The sequence below is a fragment of the Nymphalis io genome, chromosome 28 (assembly GCF_905147045.1).
Source record: "Nymphalis io chromosome 28, ilAglIoxx1.1, whole genome shotgun sequence".
NCBI lineage: Eukaryota > Metazoa > Arthropoda > Insecta > Lepidoptera > Nymphalidae > Nymphalis > Nymphalis io.
The window spans coordinates 1,323,634-1,351,125 of record NC_065915.1 but is presented as its reverse complement, the minus strand read 5'-3'; the positions used below and the strand labels follow the sequence as shown (position 1 = coordinate 1,351,125).

Genomic DNA, 27,492 nt, shown 5'->3' with positions numbered 1-27,492 from the left:
AGGTTATATTCGGATTCACGTAATGAATTATGACATGTTCATAATTAATGTCAGTGAAAGTGATACATCGATTTTGTAACGTATCGATTTCTATTTGAAATCAGTTTATTTTACATTTCTTTTTCGTTCTATGTTGTTGAAAGCTTAGAATACAATTTTAATTAATGTCACATGAAAGCTTACAAATAAATATATTCAACAAAAATATTTTTCAATTAGTTAAATTTCAAAAACTCTTTTATATTTTTAAATTTAAAAGTATTTTTGTTTTAAAAAATGGGAATTGCTTCTAAGCAGCTATGAATAAAGACAGTCAAATTAAAAAAGACAGGGGGTATACTTGAGGTTTTTACCCTAAAACTAAATTAAAAAACATCTAATACTAATCTCCCATATCTGTTGTGTATAAATATAATAATTACGGCAATGTGATCAATTGTTCAAAAATGTTGTGTATTCATAATATAAAACATTTATTAGTTAATATTGAATATGACTCTTATTTTATTTTAAGAACTAAAGTATAAGAATAACTAAGGTATAAGAATACTTGTGAATTTATATGGGTATCTTTATCGATGATAGTTAAATTCCGTAGCGAGTATCCGAACATGACAACGCTATTAGATAGTGACAGCAAACGTCAGTAAATCTGATGTTGACGAGTTGATGTATCGTTTTCTTGGTAGGAATTTGAATTGAAATAATGTTGTTTAAGTTAAACGAAGAAATATTAATTAATAACATGACGTGTATTTTGACTTAAAAATGTATGAAAATATTTATAATATATAGAATGGTTCATAATTGTTATATTTCTACGTAAACCAGTTTTATAAATAAATATATTTGGCTTTTTTATAAATCAGATAACTTACTTTTCACTGAAATTATTATTGAGTCGAGAATGGCAATATTAATAAAAGACACGTATACTCCAAAACTGTTATAAAAGCATATTATGGGAATAGTTCTTATTTAGTGTGTAACCACAATTTTTCATACATTTACAATATTATTTCAATCAAAAAAAGTCATGACGAGTGAGCCAGACAGAAATGAGTTATGAGGAGTCTGAATAAGCTGACTCCCATTTCTCGTCTGCTTCAATAGATGCCTACAGACAGAGACGAAATAATAACATTTTTAGCTATTTTTCAGTCTCTACCCGACAAAGGAGGCTATTACAAATACCATTATGGTATACTTCCACCAAATAATTCCATACAATAGATTTATGTTATCAAAATACGATGGGTTTGACATGCCGCAAGGATAAAAAAACCCGTTAAAAATAAAGAAAAGAAAAAAAAATGTTATCAAAAACAATGTTACATTTCGTCGACAACGAAACTGCTGGTAGACAATCTAAGTTGTGGAAAACCGATCTGCAGTCTCATTATTTTAACGACAAATTCTCTAGTTTATACTATCCTTCGAAGGAGATAGTTGTTACAGAATTTTGAAGTGGCAAGGGTAAACCCCCGAAAGATTTCAGTGAAGGCTGCAGGTCGGCGTGAAAACGTATGAGTTGTGTAAGCTGGCTGTGTAGATGGAAGTACAGATTGACAACTCAAATACAGTGACATCGGCGTCGGTAATCACGCACGCAAGCACACACGCTTGGACAAACAACCACACACATGACGAAACGCGCGATCGCGTTATCACATGAACAATGGTTTTTTTTTAATATAAAGATTACATTTGTAATTCTATGTTTGTGAACCAATTTATTTTAAAGTTATATTGTAATTTCTGATTTCGTAAATAATATAATAATTGAAAATAAATTTGTATTAAATTACAGATAGTAGAACTCATTTTTGATATTATATCCCTTATGAAAAATAAAGAAAAAAAAATAATTTTAAAATAGAGTTAAAATTTAAAATATATATAATTTTATTATAAACTTGTGTAGGAACCCTTAGCAGGCGGCCATCTTGCCTCGAAGTATAGATCGGGCGAGACCGAACTGCGAAGGCCGCATCAATACAAATGACGTGAGCTTTTTTTCTTAACTTTGGAATGAAATAATTAAGTATAAACATTTTGGTATATTTAGATTGGAAATGTAATCTAGTTTATTTGAATATTGCTAAAATTTACATTAAGTTAAATGTTTTTATTGTTATTATGGAAGTATATCCTAAATCCCCATTATTTTCCAAGTGTAACCTTAATTTTTGTAGTTTATATAAAAAAAGTCTAATTTTTTCAATAAATACATGCCTTAGGTATCCAGCTCTTTATATCAATTTTTTTATTTCGATATAGCATTGCAGTTTGCAAATAGTAAGAAGCGTCCATATTTCTTAATAATAACAATATTATAGTTGCGCAAATTCTGATAAATGACGGCCATCTTGCCGCGCAAGTTTGACATTTCAGTGGTTAGGCGAAAGTTTTTATTTCAAATAGTGTTTCGTAGCATATCTACCATCGTTATTAAAGAGATAACTAACAGACAATCGTATTATACACAATTTAAATGATTCAATATAACAGTATTATTAACTTTTTTGACTCTCTCGTTTGTTTTAAAAGCCTAACTATGAGGTCGCAGATCATGATATCATGGCTTCAAATCGCGGGTCGGTTAGTTTTCTTCGAGAAGTGTCGATTGTCAGTAGTAGTCCGGAATATGAAAATGAGCAGTTTCCTTGGCCTCGGAAAGCACGGTAATCGATAAGACCGGCGCCAGCCTCTTTCAAATCGCCGTTTGACGTCCGATTGGAGTGAATGAATGGATTATACATCTGTGTGACAAAATATAATAACTATGATAAACTAGCCAATGATGATGTTGTTGTCTGATTCTAGCCAATAAGCTAGTAGCATCAATACCTAGATATGACATGCCCGTGTTACGTGTACACTGATATAGGTCATTATATCATTCTCGTGTTAGTTTGGGGGTATTTTATGGTTATTTGTCATTTCCATTTCAGACGTTGTGTATGTTCGTAGTCTTCATTTTTGTTATTAGGTAACATTGACACGTTTGACTATCAAGTATAAGAATCGTAAGATAATCTATTATCTTTTCATTACTTTTTGAGGTATTTAACACATTTCTATCAACCAGTCATCATATTACTCCTAATGATTTAAAAAAGATTGTTTAAGTACCATTTTTATTTTTCATATTGTTATCAATCAATTTTTAATTTTTATTATAACTTTGAATCAATTAGTATTTAATTTTAGTCTAATGAATCTTTTCTACTTTTTTTATGTAATGAGCGTACTTTTTTATGATCCTTTATATTGTAGCATATTATTTAAGTGTCATTCAGGAGTGGGGTATTCGATAAGCACTATATTAAGATCTTTTAAACTTTAAAGGCTTTATCTTTCTTTTCCAAAGGTATGTTTTTCGAGGTGTATATGAAACTTATTCGTTTATTTATTAATATCATCATTGACCATGAATACGAAACTTAATATTATTTACCAAAATGTACGTGGACTAAGAACAAAAACGAATTTATTTTATAAAAAAGAGATTCAGGTGGATAGTGACATAATATGTCTATCAGAGACTTGGCTACATGAGGGTATTTTTGATTTCGAAATTTTTGATTCGCGATATTCTGTAAATGGGCGGCGGTGTGTTAATTGCCATCAAATTGTTTTTTCTTCTTCCCCTATACTAATAAATAACAATGTAGCTAAGGTAATTAAGTTTCTGTGATGTTAGGATCAGTTCCTCCTACTAAATTACATATCTATTGTTGTTATTTTCCGCATTGTAACCTCAAATTTGAAGCACTTTGCGAGTTATATGAGATGGTTTCTCATGAACATATGTGTTGTCCTGGTGACAGGTTTTTGGTGCTGAGCGATTTTAACATTTCTGTGGCTGTTTGGACAAGTAACGGGAATTATATGAATATTGTAAATTGGCAAAGTGATAATCATTTGATTAATTCCTTCTGTAATTTTCTAAATTTGAGCAATACAATTCAAATATTGAATTTAAGCAATACAATTCAATTAAAAATTGTAATGGCAGGTTCCTTGACTTAATAACAGGCAACTCTGATTGTATAGTCAATCGATGTCTCTTTCCTTTGGTAGTGGAAGACGACCATCACCCTGCATTGCAGATTCAGGTCATCACGGAGACATCTCATCTCCCTTTACAATCATCGCAACGTACAATACGTTTGTTTCGACATGCTAACTATGATGCTATCAATGACGCTTTGGCTCAAGTGGGTTGGTATGATATACTTCATGAATGTGAAATTTCTCATGCAGTTGATACATTCTATAATGTCATTAATTCGATAATTTCTAATCATGTCGGCGTCAAAGTTATTAAGTATGTCGAAAACTAACTGTGTTGGTACTCGAGGGCCTTGATGAAAATCATTTCAGAAAAATTGAAATATCATCGAAAATGGAAGATATATAACAGGTTAGCTGACTACGACTCATTTAGTATATTAAGAGACCGCCAAAAATTTGAGCAAATCAGATGTTATGCTTATTATATATAAAGCTGAGTTAAAATATTATTATATAAAGCTGAGTTAAAAATACGCTGTAATAGTAATATTTTTGGTCATTTGTAAAATCTAAGAAATCATCTTGTGGTCTACCTAATAATCTATTTTTAATGAATCGTACTGCTTGCGGGGGGAGGGATGTATGCTTACTTTTTAATGATTATTTTCAATCCGTTTATGAAATGCCAGTCGCCTCTCCAACACTTAAATGTTCTTCTGGTAGCAATAGTAATTTGGATATTGGACATGTAGAACTGTCTGAAGCCACTGTTGAAAAGTATCTGCAAAGGTTGGATCTTAATAAAGAATATAGCCCTGACGAAATCCCATCTATATTTTTAAAACTTTGTTACAAATCACTTGCTTATCCAATTTTTATTCCGTTTTAAAACATCACTAGCGGTGAAATTCCGGAAATATGGAAGAGATCATACGTTGTTCCCATCTATAAATCTGGAGATAAACATAACGTTCAGAACTATATGTCACAAATAGGTACTCCTTCGCCGGCGTAGACACTCACTAAAAACGGATTTTACACAAATCCTATCCAAAATACATTTTTCTTATTATCTATCCGTGTTAAGCTGAGAAAGTCATTATAGACAGTAATTATATATATATTTTTAAATGTATAAAGAATTTGTAATCTAAAATTATATGTAAATATATTCTGTAAGTTAATCGCGTTCACCTATATTGTGATACAAAGTATGAATACATAAGCGTTCGACACCTTGTAAAAACAATCCAAGAGTGTAGCTCTATAAATATATAATTAAATAGTCAAATAGATTGTTTGTTTTGTTGAAAAGTTTAAACATTATATTCTAAGGTGTAACTAAAGACAGCCAGTGTAATTAAAGCACATGATTTTATAATTGCTGACACATGAAGCTTGATCTAGACACAATTAAAGGTTTTTTTTTGTGTATTTCAGTTAAAGTATTTTTTTAATTATATTAATTAAAAAAAACATGACAAAGAAATTAGTATCTAGACTTTACAGAGGCCGCCATGCTTCAATTCATTTTTACAAATTCTCATTAACATCTTACTGTAAAAACAATTTAAAACTTTAAAAATGATAAATTATTCAGAAACTGATCATAAATATATGTAAAAATTAAAAAAAAAACATATTATTTATTGTATACTATGATGAAGGTACAATTATTTCGATTAGCTGAACATATATATATCAATATTATAAATGCGAAATTAAGTCTGTTACGCTTTCACGGCTAAGCCCTTGGACCAATTTTGATGTAAATTAGTATGTAGTAAATAGGCTATTTTTATACATAACACCTGTGTTTTCCCCTTTAACACGGAGGAAAGCCGCGGGTGATAACTGATTTATATAACAAAAAATAATATGTCAAGAACAAAGACGCGATAAAAACCAAGCGTCAAAAAGATTTGGCACTTACGACGTTTCAAAGATTACACGTTGAAAATAGTATACTACTTTTACGAAGACAACGCTCAGTTACAAAACGTAATAAGTTATATTAAAATAAACGTAAGGATACGCCGTTTTAAATACCATTGTCACCTTGTTCTGGTTTTAAATGGTATACTACTTTTTTTTGAACAGATGAAAAACGTCGTATGTTGTATGGGAGTCTTTGCAAATATGACATTTTCACAATTTGATTAACTTTTTGAAAGTTTTTAAATAATTTGCTTTCATTTACGAGTGTTTCATTTGTAATTTAACATCCTTTTGTTACGATTTCTAAGTACTACGTTGTTTTGAAATGTTTTATATATATATTATGAGGATCTTCAACGAGGAATACACATCACAAGCTTACATTACACTATTTATATGTGTGTGTGCTCCCTAAATTATAGAAATCCACAGCATCTATCTTATATAACTAACAGCTTTTACTTTTTCATATTTTATAAAAGATAAATTATGAAAAAATAAAATAAAATTCTAAAAATACTAATGAGATAATTAGCTTTAAAATAATATATATATTTATTTACTTTGGAAACAATGGGTATCATAACTATATTAAAAAAAAACAAATATTAATAAAATTTAACCAACAATGTTCGCAATATTATTTTAAGACAAATATTAAAAAATTATTAAAATATGATGAACATTATTTAACAATTTTCTAAAATAATTCTACCATTAAGCAATGTTCGTTTTGTGTTCTGGATTGAAAGCGAAAGTGACGTTGCCAAAACCATAAATCTTTTTTTTTCTATTAGTAAGGTAATTGATATTGAATTAAATGTAAAGCGTAATACCGATTGGGAATGTAAATTTGAGAAAAACCCGGCAAGAAAGTTGTTACTTACAAATAACATACCTTACACTTTTTATTATCTATATTTATTGAGTAATAAGTATTTATTAATGTTTTTTTTTAAATGTATGTAGTCAAGGCTTAGAATCTGTGGTTGGAGTCGATTTTTTGTATTTTTTTTTTGTCAGACCTCGTGGAAAGTGACGATACAGCTTCCTTCCTCTTGAAGATATCCACATTGCAGGTGGTGTTGGCAGAATATTCCAGACCTTAGCGGTGCATATCATGACCAAGGAAGCAAAGTCCTGTGCATCAACTGTATGTTGATGCAGAGGCCTCGAGGTTCTTTTGTAAATAAGTGAAGGTTAGAACAAAGTTAATTAGTCCCTTACACTTTCCGAAATATATACTTTAGAATAGACAGATAATCGTGGAAGTGTTCTAAATTATTTATAATCCCAGTAATTATGGGTATTTTTTACCATTTATACCATCATTATCTTATGATTTTGATTTGGTTTGTTATGTTATGTTATTTTTCAAACTAAAAGTGATCTTATACATTTTATATAAATATATAATATATATATATATATTTTTAAATCCGTCGGGCGTTTTAGTTTTAAGGGCCATCTGATCCCAAATTAAGCTTGTACAGAGCTTGTACTATGGAAACCAGAAAACTGATATACTACATATACTATTTTTTTTTTATTTGTAAATGCATACTTATATAGATAATTACACCCAGACTCAGGACAAACAGACATGTTCATGCACACAAATATCTGTCCTGGGTGGGAATCGAACCCACACCTTCGGCGTGAAAGGCAAGTATCCACCAACCACGCCAACCGGCTCGTCATTTCTCGTTATTTACTATCACTTCTTCCTGAGTGTTAATTAATTTTAATTTTATAACATTTTAGATAAATAATTAAGTTGATCACGTAAACGATTACCTTTTGCATTATTAATATTTTAAAAATACATACATATACATCACTGTAGGCGTAGAGCTATTCCGTAATAAGCTCGATTCTTGGACCAGAACACGATCGTCAATTGTCAGAAAGTGATGTGCGATGAATACACTGTAATAATTATACAAATTAAAGGACACACGGATCAAAATAGCGTGTCACAGTAAGTCGGTCTTCAATATTTCACGAGTGAGATATGATGTGAGATGTATGGTATGTAAATATTTGCAACCGATAAAAAATCTAATATCTAAGGAATCCACTACACCAAAGGAAGGCCAACAGTCAATGCATGACACCAGCACTTTGTGATTAACTCCTTGCTCGGCAGCGAGTTATCTCCACCGACTATATCCAACGGGGAATGTCCCTGGGCCCGCCAGCCGGTACACTCGTAGCAGGAGACAATGTCTCCTGCTGGCTGGCTAGCTGGCTATACATATTTCAGGAATACACGACAGTGATGATAGACTTTTATTTCTAGTTTACGGTCCGACACACACACCCTTTAAAAACAAGTACAGCTTACAAAACCAAATATAACCCAAGACACGGTCATTTTGATGGAGAACTTGAAATTTCATTATAATAAAAAAAAAAAACGGGATCTCTACAGAGACAGTTAACGAACTATCAAATATATTACCTAAGTAGAATATAATAGATTTATCTTTAAAAAATAAAATAATATATATATTTTTTTTTTATATTCGCCAGGAGGGCAAATGACTCTACTCCACCTGATGGTAAGTGGTAGTAGAGTCCAAACGCGACGACGGCCAGTACAGACGGGAAAAACGAAATATACATGGAATCTTGCTTAATCTTTTGTATTATATGAAAACAATATCTAAACTATGTATATGAATACCTATATGAATTATTTTCATAAGCTCGTAACTGCAATGGAAACATTATAATATATATAAATAGTATCTCACGCAATAAATAAGCGGATTGATAGTTAAGTTTTGTTTTGATCATATGTTTTTCGTTACGAGACAAACAACAGATAACTCGTTGCTCGTTTGAGTGATATCCGATGATTATATTAATAAATATATTTTTTTATAATCTATCCTTGATAAAAATATATCTCTATTTATAATATAATAAAATTTAAGTATATATCCACTTCAAATTTACTTTCCAACGTTTCAAGTTGAAGAAAGGGCCCCAGCTGGATGACGAATGGGTGACGACGATCTTACTCAGAAAGACATTAAATTTTAGATGTTGTATATGTGTGTATATAATGCATTAGAATTCAATCATAACAAAAACTTAAATGCCACGGACACAAAATGATGTAAGGATTTTTATATATATAAAAAATAGCTTGGCAGACATGGTACCTGATCGTAAGAATCATCTCCCATATGTATTGGTGCCGTAATTAATTTAAACCAAAGATCACCAATGCGCCACTAAAAGATGGTATGTCTTGTGCGTGAATTTCAGTGGCTCACTCATCCTTCCGGAATACAATAATACTGAGTATTGTTGTGGCGATAGAATATTTAACAAGCTGGTGGTACTTATCCAGACAAGCAAAGTTGACTTAAGATAGATATATGTCACATCTCTTTACAATTAGACAGTAACAGCCTGTGAATGTCCCACTGCTGGGCTAAGGCCTCCTCTCCCTTTTTGAGGATAAGGTTTGGAACTTATTCCACCACGCTGCTCCAATGCGGGTTGGTGGAATACACATGTGGCAGAATTTCAGTGAAATTTGACACATGCAGGTTTCCTCACGATGTTTTCCTTCACCGTCAAGCACGAGATGAATTATAAACACAAATTACACTTTACACTTACCGAGATAGAAAGAGTCGACAAAGTTAAACAAAAAGACGCAAGAAATCTGCCTGAAAAAAAAAAAACTTTAAACTTAATATTAAATATTGATTACAAAGTGGTGTGACGTATATAGATAACCGCATTACATATGTACTCGTATTTATGTATACGCTAAGCTCAGGAACATTACCAGCTGTAAAGGGGAAAAGCATTTCGTGTCAGGTTACCGTTCATTAAAAAAGTTTAACGGGCATATGAGCCACCCGGTGGTCAACTCATAGACATTGGTGAATATTGACCATTCGTTACATCGCCAATGCGCGACCAGGTCATTAGGATGTTTTGTTCCTTATGTAGTTACCTTGCTGGCTTCAAGACGGAATACAACTAAGTATTACTGCTTGGCCAGGATATGTGATAATTTGGAACCTACCCAGACGGGTTTGCACAAAGCCCTTCCACCAAGTAAAGTTAAAGTAAGTCTCATCGCTGGATATGCATGCAGATTCCTTCCACAGTAAGTTTTTGCTTAATATAGTAACCTATGAAAACCCAGTGGAACTACCTCAACCACAACAAATAATCTTTAGTAATATTATAAATGCGAAATTAAATTTGTTAGGTATGCGCTAATTGAGAGATCGAACGTCAGATGACGTCAGCTTAAGATTTCGAGCGTCATATGACGTCAGCGTAAGATTTGTTATTGTAAATCCGTTAATGTGTTCGTGTAATCGGTATATGAAGTACCATTATTTTTTTGTTACGCTTTCACTTCCAAAATGAAAACCGTCACGACATTTTTTTTTGCATACATCTTACTTCCCAAGGTTGGTGGCGCATTGGCGATGTAAGCGATTGTTAACATTTCTTACAATGGCAATGTCTATGGGCGTTGGTGACCACATACTATCAGGTGGCCCATATTCTCGTCCCATCCACCTAGTCAGGAGGACAGAAAAGGAGATAGGGTACCTAATACCTTGTCACGCGGGCGATGCTGTAGGCGGATCCTAGTACAAAATAAAAAAGATTAAATGCCGATAGTTGCCATCAACTTTAAGAAGAAACTGTTTTGGTCTGTATTTAACATTGAGCATCTGCATATGATAACTGCATAGAAAATATCGTATATTTGGTAAAAGTTAATCTGGTAATAGTGACTCAGACCAATGGGTCACCATGAGCACAATTAACTTGGAAGAAATAAAAAAAAATAGTGGATTTAAAAAAAAAAACTTACATTTTTTTATTATAATATAAGATTTGTCTTGCGTGTGTTTATTAATTCTTTTGTGTTTTTTTATATTTATAAAGCGTAAGAAGGGACAAAAATATGTTTGTTTAATATATTATCGTATGTAAATAATCCTATTCTTACTAATGTTGAAACGTCATTGTAAACAAAATTCTTAGAAGCGATTGACAATATTTATTATCTGTGAAATATGCTGTGTAGAAAACGGGATAAAGGCATCAATGTGTGATTAAACGGAAGTGCCATGTGTGCAAGTCAACGGGACAAAATATATCAAACACTCTAGTATATATAGTATATATACAAGAAATAATTTGAAAGTCTTTAGATTTTTATTTGTTAAATAAAAAAAAATAGATAATAAAAAATAAATTTAAAATTTTTAGGATAAATATTGTTGTCATTTCTATCTTCTCTTATTCTATGATTGAAAAAAGTAGTTGCTATCCCTTTCTATCAACTACAGTTTACGGAAGTATCGTAAAATAAAAGTTATTGCGCGGGAAAATAACTGTCATTTGACATTTAACAGCGCGCCAAGATAGACCTTTCGTTTTTTTTTAAGTATTTCAGCAAGGATCCAAGTTTCTGTGACGATAGTTTGTGACTAAAAAGTTCTTGTATCTAAATAGTAACATATTGTTAGTGCCCGTGCTTCTACGTGTCGAGAAAGTTCGCTAGTAAGTATTCTATAGTGCAATGGATGCAAGACCTTTGGAACAGGTTTTTTAGTGTTCATATCGGCTTTCATGTTCAATTCGCGTAATAAATACATATATTAACTGCAAAGTTATAAATAAATACTTGTGCTAAAAAAATATTTATCTTTGAAATTAATTAATTCTGCAATTTATTCAGTTAAAATAAAATGAAGAAATACAAAAAAAGGCCTTTGCTTAAACAAAGTTAGACATACATTAAAAAAAATTTATTTTCGTTCAAAATTTGATGACATAACATTTTCTCATAACAATATAAAAATTATAACCTTATTATATTTTAAGACGAAAATTTATCTTTTTTTTTGTATTGCGATTTATAATCTGCAAAATATAAAAAAAAACTTAGTCCAATTTTAATATTTTCTTAGGCAATTGTGATAACATATGACCCAAGCTATCCTACTTGTATGTAAGTACATATGTGTGAATGATTCTTGCATATTCTTAAGATGAATACCATCTTTATTTGTCATATAGAGTACTAATTAATATTATAAATGTAATTCTAAAAGACCCTAAGCTTTGTATATCTCAAGTATTTATAACATATATGGTTATGAACGATAAGTCTTGAATATATATTCTTTCTATATATGAGTTGTCTTTATATATACATAATATATGAAAATTCTATTAATTCAATTATTTATCGGAATTTAGTTAAATTGTTTGTTTTATAGTAATCATATGTTTTAAAAGTTTAAATTTTATAATGTATTACTCAAGTACACTAACAGCCTTTGAATGTCCCACTGCTGGGCTAAGGACTCTTCTCCCTTTTTGAGGAGAGCGGTTGTGGAGCTTATTCCACAACGGTGCTCCAATGCGCATTAGTGGAATACATATGTGGCAGAATTTCAGTGAAATTAGACACATGCAGGTTTCCTCACGATGTTTTCTTTCACCGTCAAACACGAGATGAATTATAATCACAAATTAGGCACATGAAAAACAGTGGTGTTTGACCGGGTTTGAACTCACGATCCTCGGTTAAGATTCACGCGTTCTTACCACTGGGCCATCTCACAAGATTTTATAAATGCCGATCATATAACTTTAATTGAAACTGGTTCAAATCGCTATATAATTTTATTAATAAAAATATTAACCACATAACACGCGGACTGAAAAATATCTCTTTCAATACATGTTTGTTTTGATTTTTCTTAAGTTTTATTACTATTTAAATAAATTTTATATTTTGTTTCGTAATATGTACATACATACATATACACATATATTTGCAAAACATATTTTTGATATTAATTGTTTACTTTTTCGTAGTTGCTATGTTAATTTATTGAGTACCACTACGTAACATTTATTTTTATTTATTTAATTAATTTTAGTCATTACTTAATGTGCTCGGTGTGATCTATAATTGGAGGAGTATATTTTAAAACTTATTCCATGATGTAATGGTGGTAGAGCTTTGTGCAAGCTCGTCTGGGTAGGTACCACCCACTCATCAGATATTCTACCGCAAAACAGCAATACTTGATATTGTTGTGTTCTGGTTTTAAGGGTGAGTGAGCCAGTGTAATTACAGGCACGAGGGACATAATCGTTAACATTTCTTACAATGCCAATGTCTATGGGCGTTGGTGACCACTTTCTATCAGGTGGCCCATATGCTCGTCCGCCTTGTATAGGTATATACAATAAAAAAAGATGTATTGTGTATTGTTTGTTGGAGATGCTTAATAAATAAAAATAAATAAACAACCGCTAAGAATTACATATATGTATATATGTGTCTTTTTCTTTCCAATGTCAAATCAATAATGACAGAAAGAGAGAAATCTGTATAATTAATCAGCCGCTAGGCAACGTTTATAAGCAAGTCGTATATGAATAATAGAATCCTTACTAATATAAATGCGAAAGTGTGTTTGTCTGTTTATTTGCTTGTTACGATATCACGTCTCAACTCAATCGATCATTATTAAATTTTGTAAACCCTTTATCAGAGATACAGAATATTGGTTACCAACTTGCCTCACGCGTGGGCGAAGACGCAGGTGGAAACTAGTGTCAAATGTTGGTATATTTACGGGTTACATACTACCATTTACAGTCGGTATGTTATAATGATTCCGCAGTAATACGACATTGCGTATGACGGAAATAGCCGCATTCTATGCTATCCTTTCTAACTTTTAGGATTCCGTGGTTTTATTAAAAGATCGTGTTGGTGTTTGTTAGCTTATACGGAATCGCGGGACGAAAAAAAGGGGTTTTCCGTTAAGAAAATTCTTAGTAGAATTGAGTATTGATTCTGGCAGAACTCGTCTGCTGCAACGGCCATCGGTCCTACTACATACGTGACCAGCCCACTGCCACTTCAGCCTGCTAATGCAAGCTATGTCGGTGACTCCGGGGCAGACAAGTTTTAGAGTGGCGACCGTGTATCGGCAAACGCAGCGTAGGGCGCCGTCCAGCCAGGTGAACCGATGACCTTAAGAAGGTGGTGGGCACCGACTGGATGCGGAAGACGGAGGACAGGGAGCTTTGGCGCACATTGGGAGAGGCCTATGTTCAGCAGTGGACGATGATTGGCTGTTGATTGATTGATTGATCTGGCAGTGTTTGCCTATTATATATTCCCGCCTCGCATCTAATCATAATAAAATTTATGACATTAAAAATTGAAGAAATACCTCGAGCATCTTTTCGTAGATGAGAGATGTAGATTCTTTTAACACGCTACAAATTTAATTACTCTTTTAAATTAAATGATTATCTGTTTTAAAAAAAAAAACAAAACATACTTCAAATAAAATTCGACCTGGAAAAATAATCCATCTCGTCTGTTTTTACCCTTAGGGGTAAGTATTTCTTCTTTAAATTTAAATAGGACGAAACGGGGTACCAGTCCAAATGTATAAATAATATTTATAATTATAATAATATATATATTTTTAATTTGCACGATTCGAACATTGTTTTCATACATATATGTATGTAATACGTCATTGGAAAAGAAAAAATGCTTAAGAGTTTAAACTTGATTGCGTTTAGAATTCGAACAATCTGCATCAAAGCCATCGACCCAGCCAATCAGAGCAGAGGCCCTTTAGCATTGTGAAAAATTCAGAAATAATTCCTTCATTAATATCTAAAGTGACATTTTATCGTTAATTTCAAAACACAAGTCGTTGAAGTGTCAATTTTTTTAACAAAAACCCTTTGCGTAAGCCACATTAATAAAACGAACAGGCAGCTCATTTATATATTTTGAAAATATAGATGATAATAAAAACGCATCGCATTAAAAACTGCATGCGAATAAAACCTAATTTCCCAAAACTACCATTTTGGCGCATAAGTCCTTACTATCCTTTAAATAGTTTTTTTTTTCTCTTACGATAAAACCTACCGCAACAGTGACGTCGATTTGTCGAGATAGACGTATTTATATTAAATTATCCGGGTGATTTTGTTATCTGTGTCTTTAAACTTTAACCCCTAATGGAAGGTCCATTTGAGAGTATATTTTATTGCTGGTCAAAGGCCTTGACGATCGAGGAATCGGAAGTATGTATTTATTATATACTGACGATATATTATATATATATATATATACTGAGGTTATATTCGCACAAAGCGGGCTTGGATCTTAGGACCTTTGTAAGATTGACGCTATATACTGGATAATTTAAAAACAAAGAAGGAAATATATACATAAAGAATTACACATATGTCCTTATATCACCTTAAAATTAACATATCAATTGTGACATACAAGAAAATAAAAAGAAAATTTTATATGCAATAAAAGATAGATAAACAAGGCGGGTCTATTTCGCTAATAGGGATAACCAGACGTTTGATCTTGAAGTTTAAGACCATCAGTCGAGGTTCCAGTGGCTCACGTGGGACGGCTGACAGAAGAAGAGTAGACGGGCAATTTAGTTTATATTATATTATCATCTATAATTACAAAGACATTAAGTAAATTGGACAAATTATTTACTTGATAAGATTAAGCGCAGTACCCATTACTTGTTTTCCGTGATCTTGAAGTGTAATACATCCCCTGGGAATGAGCTAGTGGACTCGTTCCATCGAACCCATAGGTGGCTGAATACCAACCAACCATTCTTCTTATAGGCAAGCGTGCTACATCTTAGACCCTGTCGATGCTTAACATCAGGCAAGTCAACGGTCATACGCTGGCCTATTAATAGTAAAAAACCAACCTAAATATCACCATAACTCCGAGATTCTAATGAGAATTTCTTGCCAAAAGTCTTCTAACTAATTACTAACTAATTTGACGAGCTGGTTGGCGTGGTTGGTAGATACTTGTCTTTCGCGCCGCAGGTCGTAAGTTCGATTCCCATCCAGGACAGATATTTGGGTGTATAAATATGTCTATTTGTCTTGAGTCTGAGTGTAATTATCTATATAAGTATGTATTTATAAAAGAAAAGTAGTATATGTAGTATATCAGTTGTCTGGTTTCCATAGTACGAGCTCTGCTTAGTTTGGGATCAGATGGCCGTGTGTGAATAATGTTCAAGGATATTATTAAAATTATTAAAAAAGGACTAATATTATAAATGCGATAGTATCACTATCACGTCTTAACTACTTAACTGGTAGTCATGAAATTTTGCATAAATTTTATCAGGGGCCCAGAAACGGACAATCTAAAGCCACGGGAAAATCCCTCAACTTTCAGTCAATAATGAACCAACCTATGATCAATTGATAAGCAGTACTATAAGCTAGAAACTAAAAAAAAAATATAATAGCATGAATAAAACTTAAGTTACACGCACAAAAATTGTACATGTTTTTGTACAACTTTTTCTTTTCTATTTACTGACGCAATCCATGTTTCTGATGTAACGTGACACTTTCTGATGTATATGACTTTTCCTGTTTCTTATTTATATGTTTCTTATAATTATTATTGATGTAAATGTATGTAATGGTGTATCACACTGTACTAGCCTATTATCGAAATTTTTATTGCTTAATTTTGTGAATATACCGATGCTGTAAGCTATATAAGTAAATAAATATGTCTTACATTGGAAAATGACAACTATTCGTACCAACATAGGGCTTACAATTAGGTTCAATAAGAGCACTGGAGACCTCCTCTATGCCTGAAGTACTTACATTATAGGTTAAAACTAGTCAACAAGTGCAGCTACTATTGTAGATTTTCCCGGGTAATGTAGAAAATCTCAAAGTCCGTACTCAGAAGTTTAAGGCCATTAAGCATACTAATTTTTCATTAAAAATAAATATATTACACCGACAACAGTGACGCGATAGGGACACTGGTGAAGACGGCACAAATGGCGTACACCAAGAAGATATAACTATGGGGGGGGGGGGGTGTTTGACAGGTGTCACGTATGATTAAAGTAACCTATCCTTCCTTAAGGTTCAAGCTCTCTACCAAAAAATTTATTACACTCAGTTCAGTGGTTTAGCCGTAAAACGATAACGGACAGATAGACTTTCGCCTTTATAATATTAGTATAGATGTTGTTTACTTCGATACAACCAAGTGACAAACATTGTATATAATGTATACAATACATAATGTATATAAGACGAGTAAAAAATATATTTGTAAAACCAGGTTTCCGTTTCCGCAAAATCGATTCATCCTTCCTCGAAGGCGTTCGCTTTTATAATAAAATTCCTCAAATACTATCAGCTGTGCTAATAAGAAAACTTTAATTGAACTTTAAACAGCTGTGCAGAAAACTTTAATTAATAATGCGTATTACTCGATAAACGATTATATAGATGATAAAAAAGTATGGCGTTAGTATTCCTTGATTTCCATGCGGGATAAATAATAATTATGATAAAAAAGGGGTAACTACTGAGATTCTTGCCAGTTATTCTAGTAGAATCTTTATTAAGAACCGGTGTTAGTTTTAAGATCGCAAGCCCATTTGAATATAGTAATGGCTTCAAACCCGGGCAAGCACCACTGAATTTTCATGTGCTTAATTTGTGATTATAATTCATCTCGTGCTTGACGGTGAAGGAAAATATCGTGAGGAAACCTGCATGTATCTAATTTCATTGAAATGATGCCACGTGTGTATTCTACCAATCCGCATTGGAGCAGCGTGCTGGAATAAGCTCCAAACCTTCTACTCACAAGGGAGAGGAGGCCTTAGCCCACCAGTGGGACATTAACAGGCTGTTACTGTTATGTTTTTATTTGATTCATACAATTTTTTTTAAAATAAGATATATTTCATACATTGCGATTTTGATTTATATATTAATTTGTTTTAGATACAATATGGAGATTGAGAGCGCTAATTGTAAGCACCGTGTGTCCGAATGTACGGACTTAGAACAACTCTCAGTTGAACGACCTTTGAAAGTTGGAAGGTATGTAACTTTACATAAAAACAATATATGATAAGAATGGATGTATGATGATGAAAATGAGGATGGCAATTTCAATGACTGTTGCGATTCTCAATGAAAGCTTGTCAGCTGCCTAATAAGTATATAGATATTGGCACTGTAAGAAATATTTTCCATCCAACACATTGTCAATGCTACACCAACTTTGAAAACTACCTCACCCTTCAAACTGAAACGCAATAGTACTGACTATTACTGTTTGGCGGTATTATGTGACGTGTGTGTGGTAGTTACCCAGATGGGCTTACTAAAGACCTGTTAAAGTTATTTTGTGACTTAAGTTCTTTAAAACTTCAAGTTTTATTTGAAACGTTTTGATGTGTAAGGCTTAAAACGCTAATTATGTTTCATTTCTTAAATCCCGAAACAGGAGGATGTTTAATGTTTAACTTGTGTATCTATATATCGGTCTGTGATATCGTACCTCTTAAAGGCATCAACCGAGTTTGATGTAATTTACAAACAAAATAATAAACCTAAATAATGATTTTATCATTATGATTTTCTTTTACAGAGAGATCGATGGATTAGAAAATCTAGTCTCCGAGTTACACAGAGTGTTCTCGCAAGACCATGTCAATATACAGGAGGTTCAGAAATTGATGTCTGGTTATAAGTCGAATCCGAAACATTGGAGGAAGTATTCAAAGTTTGATCGTTTTCGGTAAGTTATTTATTTAACACACGGTGCTATGTTTTAAATAGATTGATTTATTTTTTTAATTTATGTCGTAGAAAAATCGTCAGGTAACCTGCATAAACACCCAACATATAAACCAAACATTTTAATATACCAACATAACCTAACTTTATCGAAAATTAACAGTTAATATTACAATTAACAATAATAATAATAATATCCTGGGACATTATTCACACGCGGCCATCTGATCCTAAACTAAGCAGAGCTTGTACTATGGAAACCAGACAACTGATATACTACATTTACTACTTTAATTTTGTAAATACATACTTATATAGATAATTACACCCAGACTCAGGACAAACAGACATGTTCATGCACACAAATGTCTATCCTGAGTGGGAATCGAACCCACAACCTTCTGCGTTTAAGGCAAGTCTCTACCAACCTCGCCAACCGGCCCGTTAATTTATTACTCGTTAATTACTTATTTAATTTCTTAATTACTTTTATCGTACCTTACGAGTCTGATTAACCTTATATATCAATTTTTATTCCAATAAAGCGTGTTTTTATAAACTTTAATGTTAATAATTTTGATAACACACTTTAATGACACTTTTGGAGTAATTGTTCGAAGACATATTGACACTCAAAAACGGTTGCTACCTCAGAAAGTGATGATTTCATCATTTTAACAATAACAATGTACATCTTAATGTTTTATTTATATTTTTAAATAAGATAATTTTATCATAAACTTTGTCATTATGATTGTTGCTAACCAGAAATCGTAACTAATGTTATGAATACGATAAATATTGTTTGCTTGTTACGCTTTCACATTAAATATTCGACCGAAAATTATTAAATTTTACGAAGACGTTATCATGGGTACATAGAGGCACCATTTTGACCGCGGAAATTAGTTGCATATGAAATTGTTTGTATGTTGTTATATCTGTTTTGTGATTAACTTGACTGCCTCGATGACCTAGTGGCTAATTATTAGGCCACTGACTTGGAGGTCCTGGGTTCAATTTCCAGGTCGGGCCGATAAAAAGTTATTGGCTTTTTCTATATGAAAATTCTCAGTAGCAGCCCGGGATCTGGAAGTTGGATGTGGGTACACTACCGTGCCTCGGAAAACACGTAAAGCCGTTGGTCCTGCGACTGAACTCTTTTCGGTCGTGTCGGATTGTCGTCCCATCGGATTATGAAAGCTAGGGAATAGAGAGTGCACCTTTGTTTGCGCACACACTTGTGCACTATAATATTTCCTGCGCAGTTGGCTAATATCTCTTGAGATTAGCCGCCGTGGCCGAAATCGGTCTGGAGGACCTTATTTGAGATTAATAGGCTTTGATATTATATCACGAAGAAGGTTTTATATACTTGTTATAACTCGCCATTAGATGGCGCTGTGGCACACGAACTTATATACCATTTAAACGCCCTGAAAATTGATACTTACCCACCCATCAGACAGGCTACCGCCTAACAGCAATATTATTTTTGTGTCCTAGTCGGAAGGGCTTGCGCAAGTTGTTGCCGATGTGAGGTCAATATTTCTTACGACGCTAATGTCTATGAGCGGTGGTGACCATTAACCATCATATGACCCATCTGCACGCGATCGTTCCTATTTTAAAATAAACAAAAATAACATTTTGTGTCTGTCAGCCTGTATTAACATGCTTATCTCCGAAACGGATTTTTCTCGCGGTTCTGATCAACGTTTCCGTTTATTTGAAATCGAATGACAGTTAGAAAAGCTATCATAGTTAAAAGATTATTTTAAATTCGTCTTCTATACACATAGTAAAGCATTAGAAACGATAACAGATCGCAAAAATGCGTTTTCTTATTATTTATTTGGTCCATAAAAATTACAATTACAATAATTATATGTGTTTTTTACAATTGCGTCTTCTCTATGTAGACATAACATATATATGTATATAGTACAAAAGAAACACGTAATAACTACAGTAATCAGATTAACTAATAATCTATATTTTTAAACACTATTTTACTCTTTAATATATCGTAATAAATGCAAGTTTAACGCGAACGAAGTTCGGTCATCGGCTAGTTTATAAAAAACATAAAGAACATTCTAGATAATTTTGTTGTTTGTTCGATTGGTAGTTGACCCTTATTGACAACAATTTACAAGCTTTTAAATCACTTCTCCTTTATTATGACCGTTTCAATATCTTATTCATTTATTTTATTTTTTGCACAAATCGATTGCGATCTGAAAATTTAGTCGTGTTCGTTCAGCGGATTAAATATGGCAATACTTTACTTTTAATTTCCATTAATTACAATTCCCGCGTTTACGTTTTAGGACTGTGGAATGGTAGGTATCACTCATAACATTCTACCGCAAAACAGCAATCCTTAGTATTATAGTGTTTCAGTTTAAAGTTTAAGTCAAAATTTCAGGCACAAAGGATATAACAATTTAGTTCCTAAGGTTGGTGGCGTATTGGTGATGTCAAGAATGTTTAATATTTCTTACATCGCCAATACTATGGGCGATGGTGACCAACTTAATACCGGCATTTGCTCATCCGCCTACCAATACCATAAAAAAAAACATTTTAGTTTCCAAGGTTGGTGGCCGCATTGGCAATGTTCCGTAACAACCTGTGAATGTCTCACTGCTGGGCTAAAGGCCTCCTCTCCTCTTTTTGAGGAGAAGGTTTGGAGCTTATTCCACCACGCCGCTCCAATGCGGGTTGGTGGAATACATGTGGCAGAATTTCAGTGAAATTAGACACATGCAGGTTTCCACGCGATGTTTTCCTTCACCGTAAAGCACAAGATGAATTATAATCACAAATTAAGCACATGAAAATTCAGTGGTGCTTGTCCGGGTTTGAACCCACGATCATCGGTTAAGATTCACACGTTCTTACCATTGGGCCATCTCGGCATTGGCAATGTATGTGATGGTAAATACCAATATGCAATATCTTTTAGAAGAGGAGGCATAAGTCCAGCAGTAATTACAGTCCGTTATTTTGTGATAGAATATCGCCATTGAAATTATTGTTTATTAATAAAACACTTCTCTGTGTTAACATCAATATCATTTTTGACCACATGTATAATATACGCAGTTCTTTGTGAGTGTGGGTTCGAATCCTGACAAGCACTGTTGATTATCATGTGATTGAATTGTGTCTATAAATCATCACTTGGTTGGCGGTGAAGGAAAACATCGTGAGGAAACCTGCATGTTGGACGAATATCTATCACATGGGTTTCCAGCAATCTCTGTTGGAGCAGCGTGGTGGAATAAGCTTCTAATGGAGAGGCCCAGCAGTGAGATATTTACAGGCACCTATTTTTTATATTTTAATAACACGTGTTAACACTTTATGAAATGAAAAACAGTCCACTTAATTTATAATAGATAGCGTAACGTGGTTCCAGGAATTCTTAAAACGAATGTGCTCCTACGGCGCGTCCTACCCACTTTGTACAAAAATAATCGGAAGTCAGTTTATGAACTAATAAATTATGGTTTACAACGTAATTTAATAATATGATGATTAACGAAATTATTAATAATGAATTATAGTTATAATAAGATATATGTGAATAAATCACCGAGATGAATATGATTGGGAGTAGTTATTATACGCCACAACAGCTGGGCGCCTATGGTACTTGTTAACAAACGCTTTAGAGCGTATCTTTTGTCATCAGATAGAAAAATAATCATTATTTATTCCAAATACTTGGAAACTAATTTTCTTAATCGACAACTTTGACGTTATTAAAGCTTACTTTCCTTATATAATATATATGTTTAAATAATAAAAAAAAATGATTATATCTGTATTAAAAAACTCAAGATACATGCGTCATACACGAACTAAATTTTTTATCTAATCTCTGTGAATTTCGCCAAAACATCTTCTTGTTATATGCAAACATTTAGCGTATGTTTATTATATGCGTAATAATTATATATAATACGTTTGAAAAATAACAAAGGGGCTAAATGATATCATACGTGTAACTTTTCCATGCTCAGCCGAATACCAGTGCTGTTATGTAAGAACTCACTTCATAACTCACCCGTGAAATGTTGACAACCGACTTATGTATGGTGATATACTAATTTGAGTGTATTCTTTGAAATGTTATAATTATAACGGCCAATGTCGCATATCACTTTCTGACATTTCACGAACGTTTTCTGCGGTGAGTTTCGAATTTGTTCTTACAGAATAACCATACAGTTTATAAGATTGCATTGATAATAAATTTGTCAATCTTTCTCGTAACATATTATGACAGAGCGAATAGAGTGCACCTGTGTTAGAGCACACACTTGTGCACTATAATATATCTTCATGTTGGCTGGTCTGCCGTGAGAATTGCAACTGGTCCTGAAATCATGATATCCGGGAAGACAGTGTGACGGTATTCAGATAGGTTGCGCGATTCTTTTATAGATTAGGAAGGCGGACGAGCATATGGGCCACCTGATGGTAAGTGGTCACCAACGCCCATAGACATTGGCATTGTAAGAAATGTTAACCATCGCTTACATCACCAATGCGCCACCAACCTTGGGAACTAAGATTTTATGTCTCTTGTGCCTGTAATTACACTGGCTCACTCACCCTTCAAAGCGGAACACAACAATACCAAGAACTGCTGTTTTGCGGTAGAATATCTGATGAGTGGGTGGTACTTACCCAGACGAGCTTGCACAAAGCCCTACCACCATTGACAAAAAAGGTATTCTTAAAACCGTTTCTAAACAATAGGATGTTAAAATAATAAAAAAAAAATGATCTTAATTTACAGTTACACTCGTAATCTAGTGGATGCTGGGAATGGAGCCTTCAATATAATGATACTGTGCTGGGGGCCAGGCCACGCGTCCGCCATACACGACCATGCGGACTCCCATTGTTTTATGAAATTGCTCAGCGGTAATTTAGAAGAAGTAAGGTACGAATAGCCATGTTTTAATTTATGAGCTCCACATTACAACTTCTATTATTAAATGAATAAAAAAAAACATGTTAGTTTGTTCACGCACTAATAAATCTTTAAAAAAAAAAAAAAATTACCACTGGTTCTAATTATAGTTAACAATATACAAAATCAACTATTATTTTTCCTAAATTTACATAATGCATTTACGCTTTTTATCATCTTTATAATCTTTACCAAGTGAAACGCTTTATTTATCAAATGTTTTCTTTATGATATAAAATTTAATATCACTATCATAAACAATTACGTGTTTTTTTAGATACGATTGGCCGAAAAACATCGAACCGGAAGTTATCAAAAGGATAAAGAAGAGACAATCAAGACGTTGCTGCTCCGAAAGTGATGATATAAATGAAAAATTAACACAATTAGATATAACCTGTGACGAGACATGTCCGAATTACCGCCAAAGTGATTGTCAAGATAAACAAAATGGCGATTTAGAAAATGGCGACTATGATCCTAAAAGTATGGAGGAAATCGGTCGAACTCGTTTAGAAGTTGACGATGTGTGTTACATAAATGGTTTGTATATAGTTTTTACATATGTACTATATGGTCTGATAATTGGAAGTACAAACAAAAACAAGTCATGTTTGAAATTTTCGTTTTGAACTCTAGAATGTTCGATTGTGTATTGTCTGTAAGTATATAAATATGTGTGTATATAATATCTATGTATGTGAGCTTGCCAATTTTCTTTTAACTTATATTTTTGAGAACTAGAAGAAAATTAGTAATCATAATGTCATCAAACACTTTTCTCATACGTATAACTGCTATTAATTTTAAAAAGGCGTTATCTTTCAGTTTTAGATATTTAATTTATATTAATTTCTAGCCTATTTACATCCTGCTATTTTTATTTCATAAGACAAATAGGAACCCAAGTGACGGTATCAAGATGACGTACCATTATATCCATTTAGTACCACTAATACATATATGTATCAAATATATTTTTTATATGTGGAACCCATAGGAGCGTTGAAAATTTAATGTGATATTTTATTCTTAATATAGGCAGACAGTTGATATTCCACCTAGCGATTGTTTTTAAGATAATCTCAATGTTTTTATAAAGAACAAGTCTATAAATGTTTTACTGTTGCACGGGACAAAAATCTTTTCCCCCTTCAGGAGGCTGGTATAATAGACCACGTTGCTCCATTTCGGATTGACGGATAAATACAGGTTTCCTTACGATGTTAACCTTTAGTAAGCACGAGATAAACACAAAATAATCTTTTTTTTTATAGAATAGGAAGGCCGACGAGCATATGGGCCACCTGATGGTAAGTGGTCACCAAACGCCCTTAGACATTGGCATTGTAAGAAATGTCAACCATCGCTTACATAGCCAATGCGCCACCAACCTCGTGAACTAAGATGTTATGTCCCTTGTGCCTGTAATTACACTGGCTTACTCACCCTTCAAACCGTTCCGGTTTGAAGGGTGAGTAAGCCAACAATAACAAGTGCTGTTGTTTTGCGGTAGAATATCTGATGAATGGGTGGTGCCTACCCAGACGAGCTTGCACAAAGCCCTACCACCAGTACAATAAAAATGACACATGAAACTGGTGCTTGCTAAATAATCGAATGTGATTATCTCTGTAACGTATTCATTCCAGATGCCCTCGGCCTCCACAGAATGGAGAACCCATCTCACGTGGATGGTGCTGTTTCTCTGCACCTGTACTGCCCTCCCTTCGACAGTTGTCGTGTTTTCGATTCCCGTACAGGAAAAGCAACAAACGTCAAAGTTACTTTCTGGTCGATGTATGGGAAGAAAATTCGAAGGGTATGTTTGCATGTTATATCTAATTTTAAGTATTGCTCTCGAATATTATTCAAGGGAAGGATTTCCTCTGACTAATTGAAATATATATCTCAAAAATACTTGGTGGTACGGCCTAATACCACTTCATTCACAACATTCCTGACTTTAATGTACTCCGCTGACTAATACGCCTTTAAAAAAAAGGCGAATTAGTCAGTGTCGTTATAAGCGCAAGGAACTTAACTTCTTAGCATCCAGGGTTGATGGAACATTGGCGATATAATAAATTGTTAATATTTCTAACAGCGTGAATGTTATATACCAGATGTATGAAAACTACACGAGATTTGACACACTAGCTTCTTCCATTATTGTCATTATGTACATATTTATATTCATGGTTCATCCTTACCAATTTTGGAGATGTCGCCCATTTTGAGGGATTGGCGAATTTCGCGGGACATATTATAGTGCAAATGTGTGCGCAAAAACAAGTACCGGAAAGAGATCAGGGTTAGGACTAACGACTTATGGAGACAGTTTTGTATACATATATTTTTTTAATTTTACAGGTCATCGAAGCAAATCCCGTTGACAGCCAAGAATGAATGAACCATTCACAATTATTTTATTTGCAATAGAATTATCTACAAAATGGGAAATTAATTAATAAAAAAAAAAAAAAAATTTGTCGTCATGTACGTGTAACGCTTCCACTGTAAGGAGTCAGTTTGTCATATTTAAAATATAAAGTAATAAATTTTCATACATTTCATCTTTTTACTATTTAACTGTAATGACTAAATCAATAGGACGTTGGTTTCTTAGAGAGCATTTTTCACATCATCAGATATTAATTAGCGTCTATTAATTTTAAATATCAAAGAATTGTTATTAGCAAACAATATTATCTTCTACTTGTCATTCAAAATATAGGGCAGGTCATTTATATAAATAAGGAAGAGAAATGAACCAAGAATAGATCCTTGTGGGACCCCGTATTTAAATCAGAAAATGATGTGTGACTTTGATTATAAGTACTAGTTAAGTTAACCGTTAGTCGTTTTTACCATATTTCACGAGTGAGAAATGAAGTGAGCTCTTACATTGCTATTTATATAGCATATAGGAAAGCGGTTTCAATATAGATTAAGTAGATTAAGATTTAAATGAGTTGTAAAATAATTCCGTATGTGTGAAAAATTTGACTACAAAAGTAGTATATTTATAACATTAAAAAAATATTATTTTATAAAATGTTTTTTTAACTTTTTCAAAATAGAATCCTTATATAAGTATATAAATGTGTTAACTAATCTATCTGAGCTAATATTATAATGCTAAAGACTTTGATTGTTTAATTCGATCACACTAGACTGTCGCCCATTTACTGAGAAAGGATATGGACTATATATCACCTACGACCCACGGGTCCGGGGAACGCTTAACGCAGGTGACGTAATATGCATCGACTTTTTTAATTAAGTTGTCTATAAATGTGTTCATATATTATTATTATATATTAAAAATATATTTTTATACAAGAATGTTTTTTTTTATATCATCATTCGTTTGCATTTTGTTATCGGTCGAATAATGAGCGATTCATAGTGAGCTTTTGGACTTTTTTACCAAGTCTTCTAATGAAAACATATTTTGCATTTTTTTTTATTTATTAATATCGAAAAATAAACAAAGCTTCAACAAATACGCCTTTTGCCATGTTAAAGAAAAAAAATGGCTAAATCCCTTAAGTGCAAAGCACATATATTGCCATAAGTATATACTTTGGTTTGATTTGGTTAATTTTGTGGCGTAATGACAAAATTATTGACTTAATTATTATATAGCATTATAATTTGAAAAAAAAAACCGCACACTTTTTTTAATGCTTTATTATTCAAGACAATTCAAAAATAAATACTATATACATAATAGGTGTCAGAAATCTTAAAAAAAGAAAATCGGGATCAAATTAAATACATTGCTTAATTAATTAAGCACTTTTGATATAAAAAAATAAATAAGTGACCGAATTATAATTAAAAGTACCCGAGAT

General features: G+C 32.8%; 1 protein-coding gene across 1 annotated transcript; it reads left to right on the top strand.

The window, feature by feature from the left end:
• The first annotated feature begins 11,361 nt into the window (after positions 1-11,361).
• LOC126779299 (cysteine dioxygenase 1) lies at positions 11,362-26,967 on the top strand. Its single transcript, XM_050503294.1, has 7 exons — positions 11,362-11,517; positions 17,839-17,937; positions 18,491-18,640; positions 23,456-23,602; positions 23,910-24,175; positions 25,285-25,454; positions 26,006-26,967. The coding sequence occupies exons 2-7, from the start codon at positions 17,846-17,848 to the stop codon at positions 26,039-26,041; spliced, it is 861 nt and encodes a 286-aa protein (XP_050359251.1). The 5' UTR covers positions 11,362-11,517; positions 17,839-17,845; the 3' UTR covers positions 26,042-26,967.
• Positions 26,968-27,492: the final 525 nt, after the last annotated feature.

Bases quoted from the DNA above. Each gene is read 5' to 3' on its own strand.
- LOC126779299 (XM_050503294.1), top strand. From the start codon at position 17,846: ATGGAGATTGAGAGCGCTAATTGTAAGCACCGTGTGTCCGAATGTACG. The intron at 18,641-23,455 runs GTAAGTTATTTA...CTTAATTTACAG, and splicing joins TCAAAGTTTGATCGTTTTCG to TTACACTCGTAATCTAGTGG. The intron at 24,176-25,284 runs GTTTGTATATAG...TATTCATTCCAG, and splicing joins CGATGTGTGTTACATAAATG to ATGCCCTCGGCCTCCACAGA.